Source organism: Tyto alba, unplaced genomic scaffold (genome assembly GCF_018691265.1).
Source record: "Tyto alba isolate M040663 unplaced genomic scaffold, T.alba_DEE_v4.0 Super-Scaffold_2, whole genome shotgun sequence".
NCBI classification, from domain to species: Eukaryota; Metazoa; Chordata; class Aves; order Strigiformes; family Tytonidae; genus Tyto; species Tyto alba.
Window position 1 is genome coordinate 35,774,806 of NW_024881282.1, and position 24,910 is coordinate 35,799,715.

Sequence of the window (24,910 nt, forward strand, 5' to 3'; positions counted from 1 at the left end):
ATCAAAGTTACAAAAAACCCACAGCAAACAAAACCACAACCCCCCCACCCACCATTTAATCATTTGCCAGAACCGGAGCACCAGTCTCCAAACAGACCAGAAATGGCACTTAAATCTGATTGCTTACAACAGCATAGAGGTAGTTTCTAATAATCAAACAAAAAAAGTTTACATTGAGATTTGAAAGAAATGTAAACTGCCAAACTCCCTTTTCCCTCCTTAACAGCTCACTTATCCTAATGTGTATGCCTTTAAACTCCAAGTAAGTACAAATCTTCCAAAATGCTGTCATTATTCACACTACCATTTTGGACCTGCTTTAACCATAGCTGATGAGGTGACTTTGTACAACCTGGAAGATGCAACATCAATGAACTGAATCATCCAATTAACCACAAGTGTATATGAGCTGCCCTAGTTTAAATCTTTCTCTGCTTTCACATAGCAGCCATCAGTGTAACAATCTTAACACAAAACAATGCAATGAAAAAAATAAAATTAAAAATAGAATTAAAAATTAAACCTAACAAATGCTACTCTGAAATGGCAGTTTTAAAGATAAATGTGAAAAAAAAATCTAGTTAGAAAGCGAGAAAAATACAAGACTTCATCTTTTCCTAACTTCCTAATTTTCATACAGCCACATCTTTGTTCTTCATCTAGTCAGTGAACTTCCATTTGCAATTAAGATGTTTTGCATAAAAATGATGTGTCCTGTAACTTAACATTTCACACGGAAGTCTAATGTACATCCAGCACAAGATGATGTACATAACTTGGAGCTGAAAGGCAAAACACTAGGTGAAGTGGAGGAAGAGGACTGCGAGGTGTGATTAAGAGCAGAAACAAAGATGGAAAAAGGAAGCAGGAGAAGGAAAAGAAGCAGCAGGGGAAAAGAGAATTACAAACCAAGCATGCACCACCATAAATATGGAAGGATGGTGAGAGGGTACTGTAATTCTAGTCTGCTATTCTTATTCCACATTGTGCATTCTTCTTGAAAAAGCCATCAAAGGAGAAGGCACTTCACATTTACAATCCTGATCTGCTTTGAAAAGCATGTTCTTTAAAGAAAATCTTGCCAAATTGCAAGCCCTCTGCCCCAGCTTCTTCAGTTTGCAAAGTCATGTTTACACCTACTGCATTTACCAACATACAACTATCCCTAGGCTCTCCTTGCATGCCAAATGCCCCAGGCAAGCATCTAACTTGGCAAATATGAAGGAAAAGTATTTCAATGCCAAACACAACTTGTGAAAGCAGCAGCTGAAAGACCCCAGAAGAGGGGCAAAACCAAAAGAGTAAATAACCTCTAAGTCATAACCTCTTCTAAACACCACTTTATATGTTAAGGGTAAATATCTTTATAGTGCATATGGAAAACAGATTAATGAAAAGTATGTAACTATTCAGCTTTGTGCATTTTTCTCAATACTAGAAATTGGTATTTCTAAGTGTCTACTAGCTGCAAAACTTGCTGAGAAGTGATCTACTGTATTGGCTCTTCTGAGTAACTTTTTTTTTTTTAACCATGAAAACTACTAGAAACAGACTTTGTTTTCATTTCCTACATAAAATTTCTATCCATATTACAGTAATTACAGTTCAATTCAGCATTTTCTACAAAGAATTTGTAAAAATGACCTACACTCATAATTTCCTGCATTTTCTGCTGCATATGACAACATAACATCTGCTTTCTTCCAATCCCAACCACTGAAGTCTTTTTAACAATGAAAGAAGGCACTGAGAAATAGATGTACTGACAAAGAGTGGGGAGAAGTGCTAGGAAAAAGCAGTAATAATACAGTTTTCTTTGAGGAAGAAAAGAATACAGTGACTTCTTAGAGCCAGTGACATACGGGTATTATAGAAATTTTAAAAAGTATAATAAAGAGTTCTTAGTGGTAATAAAAATCCTGGAACTTGTTAAAAATACATAAATACAGTGAACAGGATCACCTGAATCTGAAGTCGTAATTTAGATTTGCAATTAAACCAATGTAAAGGCTTTACAAATAACAACTTTCTTCCTTCTTTTGGAATACTGTCATTATGTCCCATATGTCACTGACTGCAATATCTAGTAATTAAGCTACACACTGGTCAATAATAAATTAATAAAGAGAAATCAGAAAGGAGTCATCCTTGCAATAAAATGAAGGGCTGTCTCTGGTGTTGAAGTGATTCTGAAGCAGTTTCCTCATCTGCCTCTGCAAAGTAGGGACATTAAGACAGGCTACTAATTTTTTATGCTTTTCCACATGCTAAGACCATTTCACACTGTTGTAAGATACACTGGAATGGGAGAAAGAGTATCATCTTAGCTTTGCCATCCAGCAACTCAGATTAGCACTGCTGCAAATTCGGTTGATTCATCATTTATAATTTTAAAAAGAAAGAGAAAGAAAAAAAAAAGGTGGGGGGAGGGGAGAAAGAAAAAAAGCTATCCTGATTCCATGAGGAAAACAAATACAAAGAAGGAGACTGAATTGAAAGTCAAAGCACATATGGTAGACATGGTGTTGAGAAAAGGACGGATCTCCCACCATAACCACAGTTGTGAAATTTAACACAGAAAGAAGTAGTTACAACATCACAGCATATATAAGTCAATGGCAAACTACTGAAAAAAACTGGGAAAGAAATCTCTAAAACTGAAATTGAACAGCAAATGTTACCTGTTGCATCATTTTGTATAACAGCACACACACGCCAACATACACATGTATTGTACCACATGAAAAACCAAAAGGTAGATGTTGATACTTTGAAGAAAGTTCTGAATATGCAATTCTCTATTCATATATGATATATATGATTAAACAAAGACTTTGGTATTATATAACGCCACGGTTCAGTTCATCACATAGAGAGAACAATGCTATTCATTGTAATGCCACCTGCTTTTCATAAAGGAACATTTTGGTATGTAAAAGTGAAAAATTAAGGAAAAAAAAATGCAACAAAAAATACAGTGCAAAATAAAAATTAATTCCAGGATAGTAAAGATAAAAATTCTGAAGATTATGTGTGGCACACTGACACAGTGTGGACAATTTTATTATAAACAGCTTCTACAGTAACAAACCAGAAAAAATTCTGGGGGTTGTAAACCAGACAATCATGAAGCATCACACCACCACAATCCTACATGACGCACCAAGGCGTTATATAATAGCAAAATCAATCTTAAATATGGGGAACATTAAAAATATGTTCTGGGAATGGGGTGTGTGTGGGATGGATGGTGATATTGTCTTTGTATGCATAATTGTAAGGCCCATATTACATTTTTAGTCATCCATATACAAAACTACAGATTTCAAGCACAGTCTAAGAAGTTGTGAAAATATTTTAATACACTTTTGATCATATTTCAGTCACTAACTGCCTCAATGTCAGACATATCAATTCTTATTTTTTCCAATTCAGTAAGTCCTACAAAACTGAAGTAATTATTCTAGCCTTGCAAAGCTGTCATGAAAATTTATTTGACCAAGTACCAAAGGTATCTGTCATCTCTTACCAAGATAAAACTGAAAATGTTAATGCAATAAAGTTAGCAGTTTACTGAGATCATAGTTCGCACACACAAGAATTTCACAGGACTGTAATACATGTTTTGATAGTGTGTGGTAGCATACTTGTGTAATGTTCAAATACTATTAACAGATATTTTACATTTTGCATTTACAAGACTGCTGTGTTCCCCTTACCCTTATTTGGTACTGTGCAACACTTCTTACAGAACAAGAACAAGGCAAGCATGGAAAAAATGAATAGCCAGTTTTAGTAACCCTTATGTATTATATACCCTCTCATTTCTTTGGTGCAAAGAATAGACATTGGCTCTGCTACCCTGATTAGTAAGACTCACAGATGAAGAAGGCTGCGAGATTGGTTGCGAGAAATTCTGGTTTTAGGCACAAGCAATCAGATTTACAACTAAAAGCCACGAAAGAACACCTGACACCATGCTTAAAGTATTTTTCTACTGCTGCGATTTTGTTTTCCCTCGATCAAACAGTTAAAAGGGTATATAATAAACACATACATGCATGCACGCGCACACACACATGCCCCTTTACTGGTTCTTACTCTTTTAAGGTGAAACATCTACCTTGTTTCCCCAAAGCCCACTGACAATTTCCCAACAGTACTACGTGGGATGGCCACCTTGGATGATGGAAGATCATCTTATTAATCAGTAAATATATTTATAGTGCTTTTCAGATTAGTTTAATGCAGCTTTTAAAAGCTATTATTCATGTCTGGTGTCATGACACCATTAGTTAGATTGTTTTAATATTCCTCTAATTTTTTGGGCCCCAAATGACACACTGGAGCCTAAAACCCACAAATATTTACTTATTGAAAGCTGTTCTCAGTAACTGGGGGTGGTCTCAGGGAAAGACAATTCACTTTAAGTCATAGGAAGAATGGATTCACTTCAATTTTGTTCCTTACAACAACCACACAATTCAGCTATGTGACGTCCTATTGGGAATTTTTCAGATGATTTTTAAAAGTAATTTTTTAAACTGTCCTCCTGTTAACATCTCCATAATTTAGATTTCTAATTAGTCTTAGGTAAAGGTTCCACCTCACAGATGAGAGCTAGTTGCATTTTAAACAGCACAAACATAACCCCAGGGTCAGAGACAAAAATCAAGTAGCCCATTTTACATATGTAATTATGCATGTTTATTTTCAGTGACAAAACCATGAAATGCAAGGGAACATATTAATCAATAACGCTTCGACAATATAGAATTAATAGCTGCTTATAAATTGTAAGCTGACATATCCACTTTGTTCACATTGTTTCCCAACAGATATTCACAGAGTTTGTTACACATTGCAAAATAAAGGAATAGGAGTTATTAATGTACTTTATTAACATTTTACCAGATGAATTTCCAGCAGTCAGCAAAATAGCTTAAATTAAATGGTTGTTCAACCAAACAAATCAAGGCGTGTCAGAAACAATGGGAAATGGATAGCACACTGGTGTTTTTTTTTTTTTTAAAGAACTAATATTAGCTGAAATGGTGAAATGCACAGATGAAACGTAGTCTGAAAAAAAAGACCTACTCCATAAGAGGCTAAGGTGCACCTGGAACAGGAAAGAAAAGACTATTCACCTGACCTGGTGTTTTAATAAATATAACATAATCGTTCTTGAACAGATTGACTTTATGCCAGCCATTTTTAACACATCCAACCCCATTCAAATTTGTTCACTGTTATTTTATGTCACAATGTAATAAAAGCTGCTTTCATAGATTCTCTCAGTATACCATAGCTATATTTATATATAATATATATAAATCCTGTATCTATAATTGGGATTCATAATAAAATATTTAAAAACCAATCTAAAGATTTGTTATAGAATTAAAAATGCCTTTTCCTCTGTAACAATATTTACCTCAATACATTAAAAGTATTTGTCATGTCTTCAGAAATGTAATTCTAGGACCTGAGGCACTGGAACGGCCATTAGTAAAATGACTGGGACTGAGTAACAACCCTTAAATTTCTGTGTACACAGGAAAAAGTTGAAGTTGAGAGACTAACACATAGTAAGGTGCCCCCTTTCACATCCCTGTGGCCATTCCTTTTGGAGCAAGAAACAGAGGAAGGCTGAAAAAGGAGAAGTAGTCATACAGTAAAATCATATGTCCAAGCTGCTTACTGAAAACTTTGACTATACTGACTTTAACAGTATGCAACTATTGAGAAGCTGTATAATTCAGAATAACCAAAGAGACATACCAGGCTAAAACCACAACAAAGCCAAGAAAACGTTCAATTTCAAAGCACCCTTCCAATGCCTTCAGGATTTGACCTTGTGCACAATGGAGCTCTTCGGGGGGCACAGGGAAGGTGCATATAGTGAAGAACATTTATTTTCTATCTCTCCCACACTGTAGATCATAGTACCTTACAGTAGGGATTAATTATTTAAATAGCAATAAAAGAATAAAATATTTAACATACTGTAAGATACTGTGCCAACTTCCAAAACTAAGTATTAGGTTACTCCTCGAAGTAACAGCAGAGATTTCCAAACTTAGCAGGAAAAAGCACAGAAAACACAAGTTCTAGATTCACAGCACCAGTACCAAAGCTTCATTATGAAAATGAGATGCAATACTAAATATATGGGTGTACTACTCAAGCTTCCAGTCGTTTCCCATTGTTTTCAGAGTCACTGCTATTAACGGAAATGGAATTTAATGTGACATGGCAGCCATTATTTTAAAAATTAGTTTTAGTTGATTTAATTAAGGCTAAGTGCTGTTTTTTGAAATGAAATATTCTTATTTCTTGGAAAGATCTAATTAGAAAATTAAAGAGTAACAGATGATAAATTTGTTTCAAAGTATATTTGTTATATTCAGATTTTTAAAGTGACTTCTAAATTATTAACAATTTTGTATGAGGTTTACCGCCAAGGTCTAAATTTAAGTTTAGACAAACAAACTGTACTTAACCAGCTGGTTCACCAACATGCTTCATCTATAATGGAAAGGGAAAAAAAAAAAACCAAACCAAAACTGAAACCAATTTATCCTGCTGGTTGAGGTTCTCTGCTGATACTGCCACTGAGGATTCCATTTTATGTCCATTTTGATAGAATTCATGGTGTTCACACAGTATAACCCACACTGTGATGAACAGGACTGACTTGAAATTGTATCTCACAGTTTAAACAAACAACAACAACAAAAAAAAAACAAACCCAAAAAAAAAGGAAAAGGAAAGGACCCTCTGCTCCCCTTATTACTGTATAAATAGCCAAAGCTGACTTTACAAAAGCAGCAAAACAACCATTTTGTTTGTCTACTTCAGCTTCTCTAGAACAGGAATACATGGAGGAAAGATTAATTTAAAATTCTGGGTGGGAGGGGTAACAGGAGAAAGATTTTTCAGTTCTGGAAGGTTAGAAATATGTTCTAATAATTAGAATTAATTAAAGTATTAGCGGAAAACTTAATGAACATCGACCCCAGATCTTGTGAAGTTATAATACTCCCAAGCCCAAACCAGGAATGCTTCTTCTCATTTAAAAAAAAAAAAAAATTCCCATACAAAAATAAAAAGCGAGTAATACTGCAGTCAGTTGCTTTGAAGTATCAGGTTCAAACTGAAGGTAGTAAGAGGACATTGTATAGTTGGTGCCAGCAGAATTAGAATTTAACAAATGAGAAGCCAAAACCACCCAATTATGAGTCAACAGAATGGAAGTTGTTAAAAGCCAAATGGTAATTAAAAAGAATCAGAGACATGCCCAGATTGGCCAAGAGAGTCCCTTTTGCAATTTAAATCACCAACTAGATTTGTGTTAAGGAATGAAACAAACAGCAATATGCTGTTACAGTAAGTTACCTAGATGCAGATAGGACCAGAGCAGGGCATGTGGTCAGTATCACCACAGTATGCAGCAAGAGGGAACAAGAAAGAATTATCTCCTGGCAACATACTTTTCTTGTTTCTGCAGTATGCTGGAAAAAGCAACTACCTGAGACAAAGACAGAAATATTTTTTTTTGGGAAAAAAATAGTACATACTCATCTCGGTGAAAGTTTAGAGTAAATATCTTCAACCAAGAAATTAAGTTTGCCAGTCTAGCTAAATTCTATGAATCTTTAAAATTTGGAAAGCTATGTTACTCTAAAATATCCTAGAGTAAGTTACTGCAAGGTTATCCTACATTTTGAGAACTGCTTGCCCTTCATTTTTTAAATTTTTCTTCTTTCTAGCAATTATAAAAGATTACTTTACCATTTCCATTTGATTTACTCTATGCTTGAGAAAATTATAATCCTGGGTTCATTATTTCCTTCCTCTAGTCACCGATGCTGTAAGTTAATGCTGCAACTAAGGAAGTGTAGGATTGCACAGAAGTAATTTCTATATTAACAATTATATTGGATCAACTAGCTCAAACATTGTAACAGCAAATAAAAGTGACTGTAAACACAATACATAAGATGAATATAACACTTTCAAAACCTTTTAATCTTTAATGTGATCCATCAGAAACTGGAAGGCTTGGTGCTGGTCTTACACTTTGGAAAATTGATGCAGTTAATATGAATAACCTACCCAAAGCCACAAAGGTAAACATTATCAGCCAAAATAAAAACTCCAAAGTTCAGGCATCAAGTCCTCTGTTCAGACTATAACAAAGTGATAAATCTCATCTGATATTTGAAAGCCTTTCCCAGCAAGGAAATTCTCCACAGAATTAAGATTTTATCATGATCAATTTGTTATTTCAGCTGGGATTTTTCTCTATTTTGTCCACTGCTAAGTAACATCAACACTTCCAGTGAGGTCCTTAGCGTGATAAATTGTGTCTGTGTGGATGTGTGTGTACACACACATGAACAAGCATTTCAAAAGGATGAAACCATTCTCATGTCATTCATTTAATATAATGGAAAATAGTTGTAAATGCTACACTGTTTCTTCTCTCAAAGTGGACCTACCCTAATTTGTGATTTGATGACCAGTTTTCCACTTTTATTTACAAGAAGATCTCTCAATTTGTCAGAATCTCTGATGAAAATAGAATAGCAGAGACAAACCATGAGTTAGGTTCTCATATATGATTCATTAAAAATGAACTATGGCTAGCCTCCTAATTTTTTTTTTTCATTAAAGAGCCTTTTAAATTACAATTTATTTTCTCTGACAAAATTCACATCCACTATCCTGAGAACTTCTAGCCTGTAAAAATGTCCTACAGAAAATGTAATGATAGGATCAGTTTACTGTAGATTAGTGAACTAATCTAAAGAAGTCAAAATCAAAAATAATATTTGGATAGGGTTTGGTGGAGAAGAACAAGATGTACTACTTGTGAACTTACTGACAAACATTACACTAACTATAGAAGTTGTTCTTTACTGTGAGGGTGGTGAGACACTGGCACAGGTTGCCTGGAAAGGTTGTGGCTGCCCCCTCCTCCCTGGAAGGGTTCAAGGCCAGGCTGGATGGGACTTTGAGCAATCTGGTCTGGCGGAAGGTGTCCCTGCCCATGGCAGGGGGGTTGGAACTAGATGGTCTTTAAGGACCCTTCCAACCCAAACCATTCTATCATTCTGTGATTCTATACTGCAAAGACAATGTGAAATGTAATGGAAGGGGTAGGTGAGAGGAAATACAAAAAACCTCTCATAAGGTAAGCACATACAGAGGCAACACTTCAACTCTAATTACTTGCCACTTAAGCAACAAACCTGCTCTCAACTCTTTTGAGAACATTTTACCCATTTATCATGCACAACTGCAGAGATGCCAATTTTAATATAATTTGTATCAAATAGTGCCTTTGGAGCAGAATAACTGAAAACTTAGCCAGAAATATTAAATAGGGAAAGGAAAGACCTGCAATACAAATCTGTCGCTCACAGAGAAAATAAATTTAGAAGAACGTTTAAAAAAAAGAGGCACAATCCTCTGTAGGTCCGATAACAATTTGAACAGAGAGGGTGACAGTGGTCAAGCAATTCCAGGTGTTTTCATGCATATGTATATATTTGTAGTTTATCTGTGTCTATTTCAATCAGCTTCTACTTTCTCCATGCTCTTCAGTAATCAAGTATTTGATTTGTAAGATGCTACATTAGTGCCAGCAGGCACAAAATGGTATAATAAATACACTCTTCACAAAATATAAAAGCCATACACTTAGTGAAGAAAGCATAGCTCTTCAGCTAAGTGGAAATCAGTATCTCCCTTTTGCTTTTTTAAAATAGCTCTGCTCAGCCACTTAAAGAGTCCCAGCTGCCACAGAAAGTCATACAAACTCCAAGCCCTGCTCTGTTAAAGTTTCTGTTCCATAGCTCACTTCAGGAGTGCGAACAGGATACTTCTTGCTGAACTAGACCGTAAGAAATTTCCTTAGTAGACCAAGTGAAAAAACAAATCTGATAATTTTTCCGTTTTAGCAATTCATCTGAAATCAGTTCCATTACAGAAGCATCAAGTCATTGGTTCTTGTTTTATCACACGCTTTATAAAGACAGGTTTATTACAACAGCCTTGAAGGGGACTGGCAGTTATGATCCCACCGGCCATGTTCTTGGGGAGAAACACCTTGGGAGAACTGTGATTCAACAGGACAGGGCTTTTGGAATTCAGAGAAGGGTGTCCCTCAGGGACTAAAGTCACAGAATTAGTGCCAGGTGGCACCACAGATTTCTTGGGGAATAAAATTTTGCTTTGTTCTAGAACAACATGGTTTATAGAAGAGGTGGAGGCACCAGAGAGTGATTCTTTTATCACTTCATTTGGGATCTTGCTATATAGGTAACTGGGGGTGTTATTCTCCATTATATCTGACCAAGCCCTGTAGCGAACTTCTGCAGCTCCCCAGTAGTGTCTAATAGCAGACTCGGAGCGATGGCCTGTCACTGCCATTATTTCTCTAGGCCCCAGTCCTGCTTCACAGAGTAGCTGGATGGTGGTAGTTCGGAGAGAATGATTCGTGTATCGCTGAGACAGCCTGGCTGCCACACTTATCCTGGGCATCATGGTACCTAAGTAGTTCACACCCATCGGTTCTCTTTTGTACCAGATAGGCTGTTCTTGCATTTGCTCTGACGTTAGCTTTAAAGGATGCAGGTAAAAGGCAGGGGGCTCCGGAGGCAACTTAGACAGATAAAGCTCCAAGGAAAAAACAGGACAGTTTGGGTCCCCTGGCATATCATACATTTTACCCATTTTATGAGGATCTTCTCCATTTTTCCCTTTGCCAGGATACCTAAACATAGCATATCGACGCCCGTTCTTGTCCTTCTCAACAACAAAAGCATCTGGAGCCAGATCTCTTAAAATTTCCCTCCCCCGTTTGGCAAAATGCAACTGCAAATCAAACCACACTTTGTTGACGAGTGCCAGTGGACTGTGCAATCCCAGCACACCGGATTGTTTAATCTTACGCAAGTCCTCAGCAGCTATAGGAGGATGGTGGTGAGTCTCATCCTTTCCCTGCATGCGCAGCATCTTCAGCACGCTCACAAATACCATGTTTGCACTAGCAAACTCTTTGTCCTTCATTAAGCAAATCTGACGATTATAAGGTGGCATTTTGAGATGCCGGTTTAAGCCAGCACGCATTGACTTGTAGCTTGCCACACTGTAGGTATTTCCATCATGATTCCTTATTGTGTAATAAAACTCTCTTAAGATATCATTGAGTTCATTTACTGGGACCAATTCAAAGCTAGGATCCTTGCCATTTTTGGCCAGCCATTGTTTTAATAGGTTAGCTGCCCAGCCAGTCTGCTTGTGGGTGTTTTTAATGCTCTTAGCATCCTCTTCCTCTTCCTCCAAGCCAAAGAGGACATCCTCGGGGAAGTTAAAATTCGTCTGTGCTGCTTCTACTGCTTCTTTATTTTCTGATGAAGTCTCTTCCTGTTTCAACTGCTTTTCGAAACAATTGATCAAAGTTGTACCATCAAATATGCCACAGGTATACGGCACACAGCGAACTACTTTTTGATCTGAGAGCTGTGAAGTGCGGAGTAATACATAATATTTTGGATTTTACATAACAAAAAGCAGGTGGCATTAACTGGATTTTTCAAATGATATGGCATGTCAATTCCATACCTCACTAGCCAATTAAAATGCAACAGAGGTCCTCTGTTATTAACCATGGCATTACACATGCTTTAACTGATTTGACTGAAAGCAAACCTAGAAACATACACTATAACAGAAGACTGAAAACCGGAAAGCATCATGTGTCTTATTTCCCTCCTCCTTGCTCACCTTCCATTGCTAAGTACCACTATCACACACAATATGTTTTTCCAAATCTTTTCCGGGTTTCAGGCTCTACCGAAGAAGAAAAATTCCAACATATGCATCTTATACTGAAAATTAAATCTTAAAACTGTACATCTGTCATCCATTCTGGTACTGAATTTCCTACATATCAAGTACTGACGAATGTTTTAATAGCTATAATCCACAGGTATCTTTGAAAATATTTGAAAAATTATGTTCCAAACAACCATTCTTTATGAAATGCCTTAATAAAAAGGTATAGTGAGGCACTATAGAGTATAAGTGAGAACTTACACTCTATAATATTGGTTATCTTTGCCAGACTATTTCTGCAACAGGTGAAAACCAGAATCTTGTCCAGTATATTTTCTTCTTGCTTTGAAACACAACTCAGATTTAACAGTACCTTGAAAGACTATTAAATATGGAAATTTTAGCTAAAAGTAATCTTGTCCAGTATATTTTCTTCTTGCTTTGAAACACAACTCAGATTTAACAGTACCTTGAAAGACTATTAAATATGGAAATTTTAGCTAAAAGTAATTTATTGCACTCCTCTTAATAAAATGACTTCCTAAGCATGAGGTGCTTTGCGAAATATCTGTATGCAGAAAGAAAACTAATTATGAATAATTTAAAATAGTTTAATTTCAACCTTTAAATTTCAAAGCAAGTTCCACAAATTTCAGATGAGGAATTCAGAATTATTGCAAGTTCTCCTTTATCATGATGTAGTTATTCCTGAAGAAAGTTTATTTTCCTTTTTTTTTTTCTTATGACATATGGCAATGAAATATTAGAATTCCAATCCTTATTAACTTCTGCATTAGTGTGGAAATGAGAGAGCTGCAATAGTTTGCAAAATATATCTAGCTTTAAGTTCAAACCCTTCAGACAAAAACTGGGCAGGGTTTTCTTTTGTATGTTAGCTCTATCAGTCAACTTTTTAGAGTGCTTCTGAATTACTGACTCATCTATTTACACAAACCCCACCAGAGAACTTCTGAAAAGATTATCAGAAGCTCCTGCTCCAAATAATACTCTGGATCAGAAGAAGAAAATTATAAACGGTCAGAAACTAGAAAGGATGGCACAAAAAGGAAACTAAAATTGTTTCATTATGAGCAATAAGGGTAAAGAACTTTTCTCCTGTGGATTGTAACTTTAGAATTTTATATAGAAACAATCAACAACCTACCTGTGTTGTCCCCTCAGCAGTTCGCTTGTTTGCCGAAGTATCTGTTGGTGGCTTGCTTGCCTGGTTTTCTGAGGGGTCAAGAAATTGTTCATTTGCAGATTCTAATCAGTACTAAATACTGCTATTCACTATACAAATTTGAAGGCAATATTCAAAATTGTTTGATAGTAAACATTCAGTATGTGGCACATCTAACATTTTTCAGCCCTGATTTTCTATTATAAGTATTCAAGCTTGATTACTACCATTTTTTTAGAGGGAACAGGATATACAGAAAAGCAAAATGGCACTTTCCAGCCAAGAAGCAGTATACGTTCCCTTCCTTGAAAGCCTGACAGTGTATTCAAAACATTTTATGAACAGTTCCCTTGCCTATATGAGGACAAAGCACATCCCCAACCTCTCTTCCCTCTCTATGTAAACTGACAAGATACTGAACTGAAAAAAAATTATAATTATTCAACATTTTTGTACAAAAAATTGACTGAATAACAGATGGTTAAACAGACTGCAAAATACATAACTGAGACAATTTGTGCAGGGGGACTAAGTATCTTTATTAGCTCAGTCAAACATATATCTAAACTAGCAACTTAAGCAGAAGTTGCTTGAATATTGGATGTAAACATTTAAAACCAAATTCTCTGCTCTCATTCCTTTTCATTTTAACCAGAGCTTATCAGCAACAGTGCTGGCCCAAAGTAGTGTTTCAATTCTGGTGAGAAAACTACTAGGGTATACACTAAAGGCTATGTGAACTGCATATAGTGAGACGTTTTTTGGACACATAGGCCCTTCCTTTAGTCACTGCCTGATCTGTCACAACCCTTCTTATCTGTGTTAAATCATTATATTAGCTTTAGAGCTAAAAATCAATACAATGCATATAACTGTACAACTCTATGGAAGACTTATTTTAACCTAGGTAACATAGAGATAGGAAAATTAAATAAAACTAGTTTTGATGTCAAGCTCTGCTTGAGTTCATTTTAACATTATATTGTGCCAATGAGAAACTTGCTATCTTTCCAACTCAGAAAAAAATTTCAAGGTATGTAAAATCAGAAATGCAGAGAATCATCATGGCGTGGCCAAAGACAAAGTTTTTTAAAATAGTTAATCTAGATTCCATTATTTGAACATTTGTTGTGTTCAAAGGCTTTGTTTTAAATATAATAAATGTACTTCTTTTGAAGTAGGTTAGCATCCTGTTGCGGTTTTTTCCCCCCATTCTGTTTGCTTTTGAGTGTTGTGAAAATTAAGTTAACAATTATATTTTCCTTTCAGTACATCTTTTCTTAGAAAGGCAGCCAGATAATTTTGAAAGTCTGTATCAAAAATAAATACCAAGTTGTTAATGGTAGGAGTTTCTGACTTCATGCTAGGAGTGATATAAATTAAGTTCTAAACAAAGCTTACAGAGCCACACTTGCTGACTCCTAAGGAGAGGTTATTTTCAACAATGGCTAAAGCACATCTATGACACAGATTATTTTTATCTTGGCAATTTCAACAGAAAGGCAGAAGAAACATCTAAAAATATACTAACAAACAAATTTCCACAGGAGTGCAGTTTTGTGTTTCCCTTTGACAACTATTTTCCTTTCCCAGGGTCAACATTCAAGCATGACTTACCAACTCGGGGCGCTGTAATGGTGGGTGGTTCAATAGGAGCTGTACTACTAAATGCAGAGAGGGGAATCTTCATCTGTAGAGGGGCTCGACTGCCGGTAGCATTATAAAGTCCTGAAGTAGCCACTGTGGGCAAAGAAGTCCTTGGGGCCTGTGCAACAGGATGTGCAGTAGAAACAGCCTGTACTGCCAATGTTGTGCCTGATGACCCAGCACTGGCTGGAGAGTTCCTCTGTATACCAGGACTGGGCACAGATGGGCTGTTATTTGGTTTGGGTGGATTAGTTGATGCCAAAGACACTGTAGTTTTGGTAAGGCCACCAACTGTAGATGAGCTTTGTACAGATATAAATTCAACGTTGCCTGGTTGTTGGTTAGTGACCAAAGTCCCTGTGTGGCCTTGCGGGAGCTGAGGCTGGGATGACACTGCAACAGGTACATGTAAGATTACAGGCAAAGACTGCAATGAGACAGACACTGACTGGGTGCTGCCGCTGGGCAGTTGGTTAGTACCTACAACCATAGCTGTATTAGCTGTGGGAAGAACTGTTGTTGTCAAAGAGCTGGTGGAGGTCATTGGTGCCTGAGGCTTAGGAATTCCACTGACAACTGTCGGAGGAGCAACAAGACTGGAAGCTGGCACTACACCCAAAAGAAAAAAAAAAAATTATTTGAACCAAGTGGGAAATTTCACTCCAACACAACAGATAGAAACAATTTACAATGAGGGTGGTGAGTCACTGGAACAGGTTGTCTGGAGAAGTGGTGAATGCCCTATCACCGTAAGTGTTCAAAGTCTGGCTGGCTGGGGCTTTGAGCAACCTGATCTAGCAAAACAAGTCCTGGTCCATGGCAGGAGGATTGGACCAGATGATCTTTAAAGGTCCTTTTCAATTCAAACCATTATATGAAGAATGTGGTTTATAATTAACTTTTTTTGCAAAGAAAGGCTATAGATACTCTTTTTCTGTTGTACACTCTGATATTCAATGGCTTAGTTAGAGATACAGTCAATACTGTATTTCTGTGTGAAAAAATTATATATAAATGGCAAAAAAAAAAAAAGATATACAAAGAACTATGACACCAACAGGCTTGAAGGAAGCTCCAAGATTTAACTGTTGAAAACAGATGAAATACAGTATTTTCAACAGTCATTACAGAAAAGGTAAAACAACTGGTCCTTCAGAAAACGTAAGAAAAGAAAAACTAAGTTAGTTATGACTAATTTGCTTTGTATAGGTAGGACCTTGTAACCAGAAGGTTTTACTTAAACCAAGGATTAACGTATCAGAGAATATACTTGCTTTTATGAAACAAAATCTGAGAATTAAATCTAAAGATCAGGTGCATAATACACCACAGAAAGCCAGTATATGCCTACTGTGAGACGATTCTGTGGAAAAGATTCAGCATTCAATAGTAGGTAAGCTGTTTTTAAAACCAAGGATGTGTGACTACAATGAATGCAATTTGTGGTGGTTTTGATTCCCTATAAAAATCTAATCTAGAAATTCCATTTTTCAACTTGATTCCCTTAAGAAGTGGGGCTTATTACTTCCTTTAGTTCCCTAGTCTTCTATAGCCATTAGGTAGAGGGGAAGATATCAGCATCCTACTATGATCAAGTCCAAAAAACAGCCTGTGAGCCATGTGTTTCACTTCTCGGCAGCAGAGAGACTGCCAGTTTTGCTGCCATATACAGCAAGCTGTCTGCTGAAGTATCTAATTTCCCCAGATGTTCTGGTTGACCAAATCACCATATTTTTTTTCCTTACCTCGTAAACACACAACACAAATATAAACTGGGAATATGTGGTAGGGAGCTAAAAATAATTATTTCTGAAGTCAGAAAAAAAAAAGTCATAAAATCCAGTTTTTCTCTGTTCATTTAGTTACTTATATAATGGAAAGCAATACAACTTTTAAGAAGTATGTTCAAAGTAGGCCATATGCAGTTTCTTACCTGCATTCACAGGGGCTTGAAAAGTGGCTGGTGTGCTCTCTCCTACATTCCTCTTTGACTCTAGCATCTGCCTCACTGTGCCAGCATTTCTACGAAATGAAGTTTCAGTTAGCATTTTGCAGTGAGACACAGCTGGTACAATCATGAACAGTACAATGATGAAAAAAATATCTTATTTTACAGCTATGATTTTAACTGAGATTTTTCTAAACCCATTTATTTTCTGCCCCCCATGCAAATTAACTTTGCATATTCCCCTACTAAAAAAACTGCAGATTTGTAAATTTTCATGTGCTTACACTGAGTTTGCCTTTCACCATGAGACTTCTCCCTCCCTTGAAATTAAACTTCCATTTTATCCATTATTTTTTAACTACTGAATCAACACTCATCTCAGTTTACCTAAGAGTGCATTCAATACTGTCCATTTATGACTTCCATGAAAGAAAACAAAATTTTACAGTTGAAGAGCAATGAAGGAAAAGGAAGAGAACTTTAAATAAAAAAAGAAAACACAGAGATTATTCATTACATTAGGTATTTGAACTGTCCTGTTGTAAATTTTAATATGGTCACAGCGATGTGGCTTGCTTACCGATACGTCACATTGTTTGTGTTTGCAGTGTCACTTGCTGCTTTTCCTGGAGACAGAGGTGAGTTTGGTGCATTCTGAAAAAAAAAAAAAAAAAAAAAAAACCAACACAAAAAAAACAACAAAACAAAAAGGAGAGAAAAGACATTGCAAAACAACCGTAAGTCAGCTTGCCATCCTGCACTTTCATTATATTTCATATTGATTTATTTCAATGTGATATACTTTCTGATGCCTGCACTGCAAGAGAACTTGGCATGTTTTACAATGCCCAAAACTTCCCTGGTCCTACCTGCCTCTCTCTGCTACATCCTCCCTTTTCATATGTCTCTTGCTTTCAGGTTTTTATAGCATGAGAATCTATTTCTTCTTGAATGTTAATGGACTTTTAGCTTCTTCTTCACAGTAATTAATCCAAAATATTAATTCTAGACACAGAGAAATACTATTGTTTGTATTCACTCCTCTTCTCCTTCTCCTCCACCCCCAAAATCAAGGTACTGGGATTCACTCTCGTTTACTCTGTACTCTTCATACTGAAGTAAATTACGTTTAGTTAAATACAGTTTGAGGTGCTTTCACACTAATAATACCTAAAGAACCTTCTACACAAATCAGAACTACGTAACAGATGTTAAAAGACTATTCTTTCATAACTGCCTTTAACCAAACCAAACCAACCTACCTTGTGAACGTCACTGAATAGCCAGGTCACACCCTTCTGCATATAAAATTTCTTTATCTTTCAACACAAGGTTTAGCCTAACTCAGAAAAACAAATATAACAAATCTAGTTCTTACTTCCTGTCTTTTCTTCAAGTCCTCCCTGGCTGCTCCAAACCGCTTTGTCAATCTAGCGATTTTAGCCTAAAAGGGAAGAAGATCAAACAAACAAGTAAGACCATAAATACCCTCCCCAAGAACCATCACAGACATTATAAAATCTAGAAGATGTATAATTAAGACATCAAGTCAAAGGCTATTTTGATATCAGGGGAAATTATTCTTCCTTGAAATACAGTACAACTATATTATTTCAGAGCAGCAGAAAGACACACATGTGTATCACAACCAAGAAATTTTAGAGACAATTTACATTATTTTCCTTCCTATTCAAAACTGCACAAACAGAATCCATCTTGCAGAGGTTCAGACAATATTCTGCATGAATGAAAGCAACTGGAAGCATTTGACTCTTAATGTCTTATGGACCAACCAAATTGAAAAATGCATGCCTTTTTGCTTTTTGTATTATCTACTCTTGCCCTATTTACCCTATTTCTCCCTCTCACTGATACAATACATATCACACACCTTATTGTCAGCTTTGTACTACTCTCTCTGATGTTCAGGTGTCAGAGTTCATTATCTTCTTAAGCACCATTCTTACACCTCATCTTTTACTTCTTGTACTTCCCGCAAAATACCACTTGGTCACCATTCCTTCTGCAATGACCTCAGCATTACAAGATCCTAATTTACCCCGTCTAGGCTGCAGTTCTGATGGTTGACTTATTCTGGAGGCAGTAGCTGTGCCACTTGTTTTAAGCAGGTACTTTTTTTTTTTTTTTGCACAGAAAGGAGAGTTAAACTCATTTCATGAACTCACAAAAACTAGGTTAGCACTAGAAGAATTAAGTTTTTAAAAAGTCAGTGAGTTCCATATACCATAATTTCAGAAGTTCTTCCCTAAAAGGAGATGGTCCATTTAGAAACATCACCTCTTTCACACTTTTACAAAGCAATGTGACAGGCCACAATTATAGTCTGCCTTTAATTACATTTAGATTTCAACTTCTGTTACCTTTTACAATGTAGAGGTGTTTTAGAACACCTTGCATAATAAAACCACATAAGCTTAGATTGTTAGTATATTAACATTAATACATTCACAGCCTTCTATGATGTTATCAATTTCACACTGTAGTTAATGGCTAAAAACACTGATAAACAAGTATATTGAAAGCATCTTAGATAGCACATAAAAAGTCAACATAAAAAGTCTGGGGCATCAAGGGTGGAAGAGTTATATAGTACAAATTGGTCTGGCAAACTCCATACTTGTTTTTTTATGTTAAAATTAAAATGGCCTTATTGTTTGAATTGTTTATGACATAAGCTTGTAATTGTCTTGTCACTTACAAATTCTTTGATTTTTGTGATGCTCATCATGTCACCACTATGTACATAATTTCTATAAAGAATGCAAGAAAGCATACTGCATTCAACATTAGCTATTTGTTTCCTTGATAGAACATAATTATTTAGTTTCTGGGGAAGTAACCTGGATAAATTATCATAGGATGTTTGTTTCTTTGAACATTCTACAAAGTCCCATGCTGCTATCCTCTCCTTTCTGCACTTTTGTGGTTTTAAGCAAATTTCTGGCTTCATAGAGGCATTAGCTATTTTCATACTTAACATTTATTTGAAGAATGTCTAAATGGAACAAAGAGTAGAAAAGCAGTTTACTAACAGCTAATGAATCAGTTTGCCAGAAGGAAGATTTGCTTTGGGTTTTTTTGATGATTAATTAGTTGCTTTCTTCTTTCTGAGTGAGGAAATAGAATTTTCCAACTCAAAAGCAACATTGGTATTTGCTGCTTCCCCTTTCCCCTTGTGGAGTCAAAATGGCTTCCCCACTGACAATTACAAGAGACTTACTACTAAATGTTGAGGACTTTACTTTTAAATTTGAAGTATGAAGTTCAACACACAAACAATCACCTGTAGTTCAGTAAGCACAGTTTTATGCCTCTTGTTACATTCTACTTTCTCTATTCGGGTTTTCAAGTCCGCCAGAGTCTTGTCAAATACAGCACACTGTAAAGCAGTAAGTTTTTCTTCCAACAGTCTCTGGATAACCTGAAAAATTATTAAAAAAAAAAAAAACCCAACAATGAAATCCCAGAAATTGGGAGACTAACTATATCCTCAACTTTTAACAAGTATCCTGCCACAAACAGAACAATAACTATGGTCATGCCCTGTCAATCAAATAAATCTAGCCACCAATAAGCATGTGGTTGCACAGCTAAGAAAAGTTTCTACATCTATTCTGGCAAATACAAATGGTCCCTCTTTGCCATTAATCCAAGAAATTAATTTCATTGCAGTGTGGTAACTGTATAAAACCTTATTACATATAAAAAGAACCTTAACAATAGAAGGTATTTTCATAAAGTGCTGTGTTTACGCAAACTCTTACTTTTCTATTCTTGAGAGAGACACAGAAACTAAAAGATGTTCAACATAACTTTATTTCTGACATGCTTTTTCCCCTTGCAAAAATGCCCTGTGTTGCTTTTCTTTCAGAAGCTAAAAATAGAAAAAGACATTGATTTCCTCAAAGTTTACTTGATACACTTCTTATTTAAATTTTTTCTCCCTCCTATACCTATTGCAGTGCAAAAATTTTCCTTAGGAAACAAAAATAAACAAGCAACAAAAGTGGTTCAGTTTTCTGCATCCTATGTTAATGAAGTTACAACATGCACTAGCTAACTAATGGAAGAAGGGCACTTTTTTTTTTCCTTCAAGACCATAGGTTTCTTTACATGCCAATGATACAAATCAAATATTTAACAGCTCTATAAAAATATGCAAAATGCTATGTTGATTGCACTCTTGTTTGGAGACAGATTTTCTTTAAAGCTAGGCACACAATAAAGCACACCATATATAAACCTTTCCTACACTGAAATATCTCCTTTGCTAAGATTCTCCATTTATAGTCACATGAGACTCAAGAGTTTAAATATTTAACACATTTCAAATATAACTCTTACAGAATAGTTTTCAAATGATATCTGGTCTCTTCTAAGAAGTAGGGCTATACAGGACTTTATGTAAATTAAGCCACCTTTGTTATTTGAATTGTGTCCAATTTTCAACGAGAAAAAAGAGAAGGGGGGGTGGGGCAGGGAGCATGTGGAAAAGGATAGCTAATTCAAAGATGTTAAGACAAGTGACCGGTGTGTGTTTGTCATTACCTTTTGTAATTTTTGGTCAACCTCCTTTCTGGCTGTAATTTTTACTTGGAGTTCTGCTTCATAATCTTCTTCCATGTACCGACGACGTTTAGAATGAACATTGTCAATGTCCTCAGATTTGGAACGTTTTCTCCTTGCAGCTTCACCTGGAACAATGAGACACAACTGCTCGTGAGGCGCCTTTGAAAAAACAGGTACCTGCAGAACGCTGTGATTATTATGAAGTTTCATTTGTCCCCAGTTTAAGCTTTCTCATCCTAAACCAGTAACATCACCTTTGGAAAAACAAGATGCTCGAAGACATCAAAGCAGAACAACAGTCCCTTTGGTCCCTGTACACTGCTGCCCTGTTAGCAAATTCTGCTTTGTGATTCACCAAATCACTGCACCAAATGCAAAATGGCTCTAGTACCACCATTCCCTTCTCCAGAACTTGCCTCCAGTTCTTCCTGCTCCTATCAGCACCGTCCCATAATGAAACGTGGCTTCTGAGAAGCAAAACAAAACCCTCCTCTGAAAAAGGAATCCTCTTCTCAAGATTCCAGCCAAATAAAACTACATCTCATTCTTGCTGTGTCAGCAATGAACTTTTCTACCTGCCGTGAAGTTTTGACCTGTACCTCCAAATCCCTGACTGAAAAAACATTGAAACCTTTTTCTTACTTCTTGGGTAAGAAGGAAAGTAAAAATACAACAAAAGAAAAGGCTCAAAACAACTATACTATAAAAATCATTTTCATCATAGCAATGAAGCATAACAGAACCAAAAAGATCTCACTTGCCCCTCCAGCTCCTGGCACTGTACCCTCTAGGGACTCACATATAAACCAAGAAGCCTAAGTAAATTACCAGGGAGGGAACCTACAGAGCATACTGTGGGTACCTGATCACCACCAAAACAGCAGAGACCATAGCCCCCAAACCATCTACCCCAAACCTGAGGATACAGAAAGACAGAATTAGTAGTACATCAATGGAGAATCACTGGAGACTGAAACAGCATAACAGATAGTCACTTTCCACTGCCATTTACTTGTATCACATACACTCTGTGAGTTCTAACTTCACAAATTTCTTATAGTCTGATTTTCTGATGGTTAGACTTCTGATGGTTTCTGTCTGATCTGATTTTCTGATGGTTTCTGATTTTTTTGGAGAGTTGTAGTAAAAATGTACTGATGCACTAAAAATTATCAAAAGGTATTATTTTAAAATCTGCATAACAACCTAGGTTATTTTTAAAAGTTTGTGAAAAGGTCCTAAAATTTCAGGTAAGTTATAGGGCCACAGGGCTCTTTATAAGCATTTGCAGAATGCTGTATATTTACAAGCAGTATAAATGCCTAGGCTATGAGTTTTAATCTTTTTCTTCAGAATAACAAAAAATAGTGGAAAATTAAAGGGGAGTGGGGGAAGTGCTACATCTCCAGCCTTCTTCCATCCATCAGAAAAACTTGTAAAAATAAAAAAAATCCGAATAGTTAGAACACTATTCCCAGACTAGTGAAGACAAGTTTATTAGGAACTTCCATACAACTTTTTCTTAGTCCCCAGAAAAAGCCTAACCACTGAATAGTACAGCAAGTAGTGTGTAACATGCAAGAGCCACTTACGTATTTAACAGAAGATATTTAATGTTCAGGTAATTTCTTCTGAGGCAAACGCTGCATGTAATTTTACTGCAGTTAGATTCTCTCTGCAAAGCATCAGGGTGTTTGCTACTAGTGGAAAGGCTATCTAAAGGAGGCTGTGACTTCCAGGGAACTCTAGCAGCTTCTAATGAGCTGCATCAGCTGTTCTTCATCAAAGGGTGCTTTGTGCTTATGTTCTAGTTCATGTCTTATGGAGGCTCAAACACCCTTTCAGCAGGTACCAGGGAGAGGCCTATACTATTGCTGGGCCTCCAGTGCAGCTCTCAGAGAGCAGCTAACAAACATAGAACTTGCACAGCAGGGTGCACAGACGGGGTATGGTCTCCAGCAGCCACCAGAACAACTCTCCTGGCAATGTCAGAGCCTCCACCCAGACTGAGCTATTTTAAGGGAAGATATGGCTTTGCAAGTCTTCAGCTGCAGGGATTCTCTAGGGCCTCCTATTCTGGCTGAGATTATGGCAAAGGGAGATGAGCTTCTTAGCTACAGAAGATGGAACCCTGTGGGAGAGCTCTGTTGCCAACTTAAAGGAGCTATGGGAGGAGGTCAGGGGATGGCACAGCATCAGCAATAACGAGAAACAAATTGACTGGATATACTCCAAGATCCTGCAGCCTCAAGAACTGCAATCCCCAGTTGTACCAAAAGAGGTACAGTCAGAGCCTAAGCTTATCCAGATGGGAAATGGAGACTCCTATGATGACAAAGGCTGGAAGCACCAGGAACAACAGCTCACGCTCTGCCTGCAGATGTACAGGACAATGACAAATTTGGTTCAGTGCCCTCATAGCAGATATGGGGCTGGGAGCTGTGTCCACTGAGATGTCTGAACTTGCTAAGCCTGAGTCATGCAGTAGCACCACCTATTAGTGGCAAGTGACTTCCTGATTGCAGGGGATGGAGATCCCCACCTCCTAGTGACAGGTGACCTACGAGAAAGATAAAGGCACTATGAGGGTCGGAATGAAGTTAGGAAAGCCAAAACTAACCTTAAGCTGAATCTGGTGAAGGACATGAAGGGCAGCAAGAAGGGCTTCTGCCAGTATACCAGCAGCAAAAGGAAAATGAGGGAATATATGTCCTCCCCTGCTCAATGAGGCAGAGGAGCATGTGACAAAGGACACAGAAAAAGAACAGGCACTCAATGCCTTCTTTGCCTCTTTAATGACAAGAATTCAGCAATGCTAGGTCCCTGAGACCAGTGGAACAGTCTGGAGCAGAGGCAGACTTGCTCTTACTGTAGGTGCACAGAGTTAACATTTAAACAAACTGGACATACACAAGTCCATCCAAGCCAGAGGGATGCATTCAGGATTGCCAAGGGAGCTGGCTGAGGTGACTGCAAGGCCAGTCTCAACCCCTGAAAGGTTGTGGCAATAGCAGATGGTTCCTGAGGACAGGAGTGACATTCACTTTATTCTAATCTTCAAGAAGGGCAAGAAGGACCCAGGGAATTACAGGATGGTCAGCCTCATCTCAATCCCTGGGAATGTGATGGCGCAAGAAATTCTAGAAATCATCTCTAAACCTATTAAGAAGATGGTGGGGAATAGTCAGAATGGATTTATCAAGGGGAAATCATACTTCATGAGCCTCTGTGGTGAGATGACTGGCTTGGTGGATTAGGGGAGAGCAGTGGATGCTGTTTATCTTGTCTTAGTAATGCTTTTGACACCCAAAACATCCCCAGAGACAAACTCATGATGTATGGACTAGATAAATGGACTGACTCAACTACTGGGCTCCAAGAGCTGTGATTAGTGGCACAAAGTTCAGTTGGAGCTTGTCACTAGTAGTGTACACCAGTGGATAATACTGGTACCAACACTAACATCTTCATTAATGACCTAGATAACGGGATGGAGGGCATCCTCAGCAATTTGCAGATGATCCAAAACTGGAACGAGTGGTTGCTACACTAGACGGCTAGGCTGCCAGCTGGAGAAACAGGCACATGCGAACCTCATGAAGTTCAACAAAAGGAAATGCAAAGCCCTACACTTGTTTAGGAAAACCCATGTACTAGGACAGGCTGGGAACTGACTGGCTGGAAAACAGCTTTGC

General features: G+C 37.1%; 1 protein-coding gene across 10 annotated transcripts in view; it reads right to left on the reverse strand.

The window, feature by feature from the left end:
* LOC104367672 (activating transcription factor 7 interacting protein) overlaps positions 1-24,910 on the reverse strand; it is a 115,019-nt gene that overhangs the window by 20,931 nt on the left and 69,178 nt on the right. For 6 of the 10 annotated variants that reach the window (XM_042793047.1, XM_042793046.1, XM_042793048.1 and 3 more), the window contains 8 exons: positions 21,195-21,340; positions 19,930-20,067; positions 18,004-18,069; positions 17,206-17,279; positions 16,611-16,699; positions 14,648-15,286; positions 13,013-13,080; positions 9,074-11,448 (listed from right to left, as the gene is read on the reverse strand). In XM_042793047.1, the coding sequence (XP_042648981.1) occupies positions 10,003-11,448; positions 13,013-13,080; positions 14,648-15,286; positions 16,611-16,699; positions 17,206-17,279; positions 18,004-18,069; positions 19,930-20,067; positions 21,195-21,340 (2,666 nt within the window). In that variant the 3' untranslated portion in view covers positions 9,074-10,002. Of the gene's footprint in view, positions 1-9,073; positions 11,449-13,012; positions 13,081-14,647; positions 15,287-16,610; positions 16,700-17,205; positions 17,280-18,003; positions 18,070-19,929; positions 20,068-21,194; positions 21,341-24,910 lie in introns of those variants that run through there. The other 4 variants (XM_042793053.1, XM_042793054.1, XM_042793052.1 and 1 more) reach the window with 2 other exon arrangements.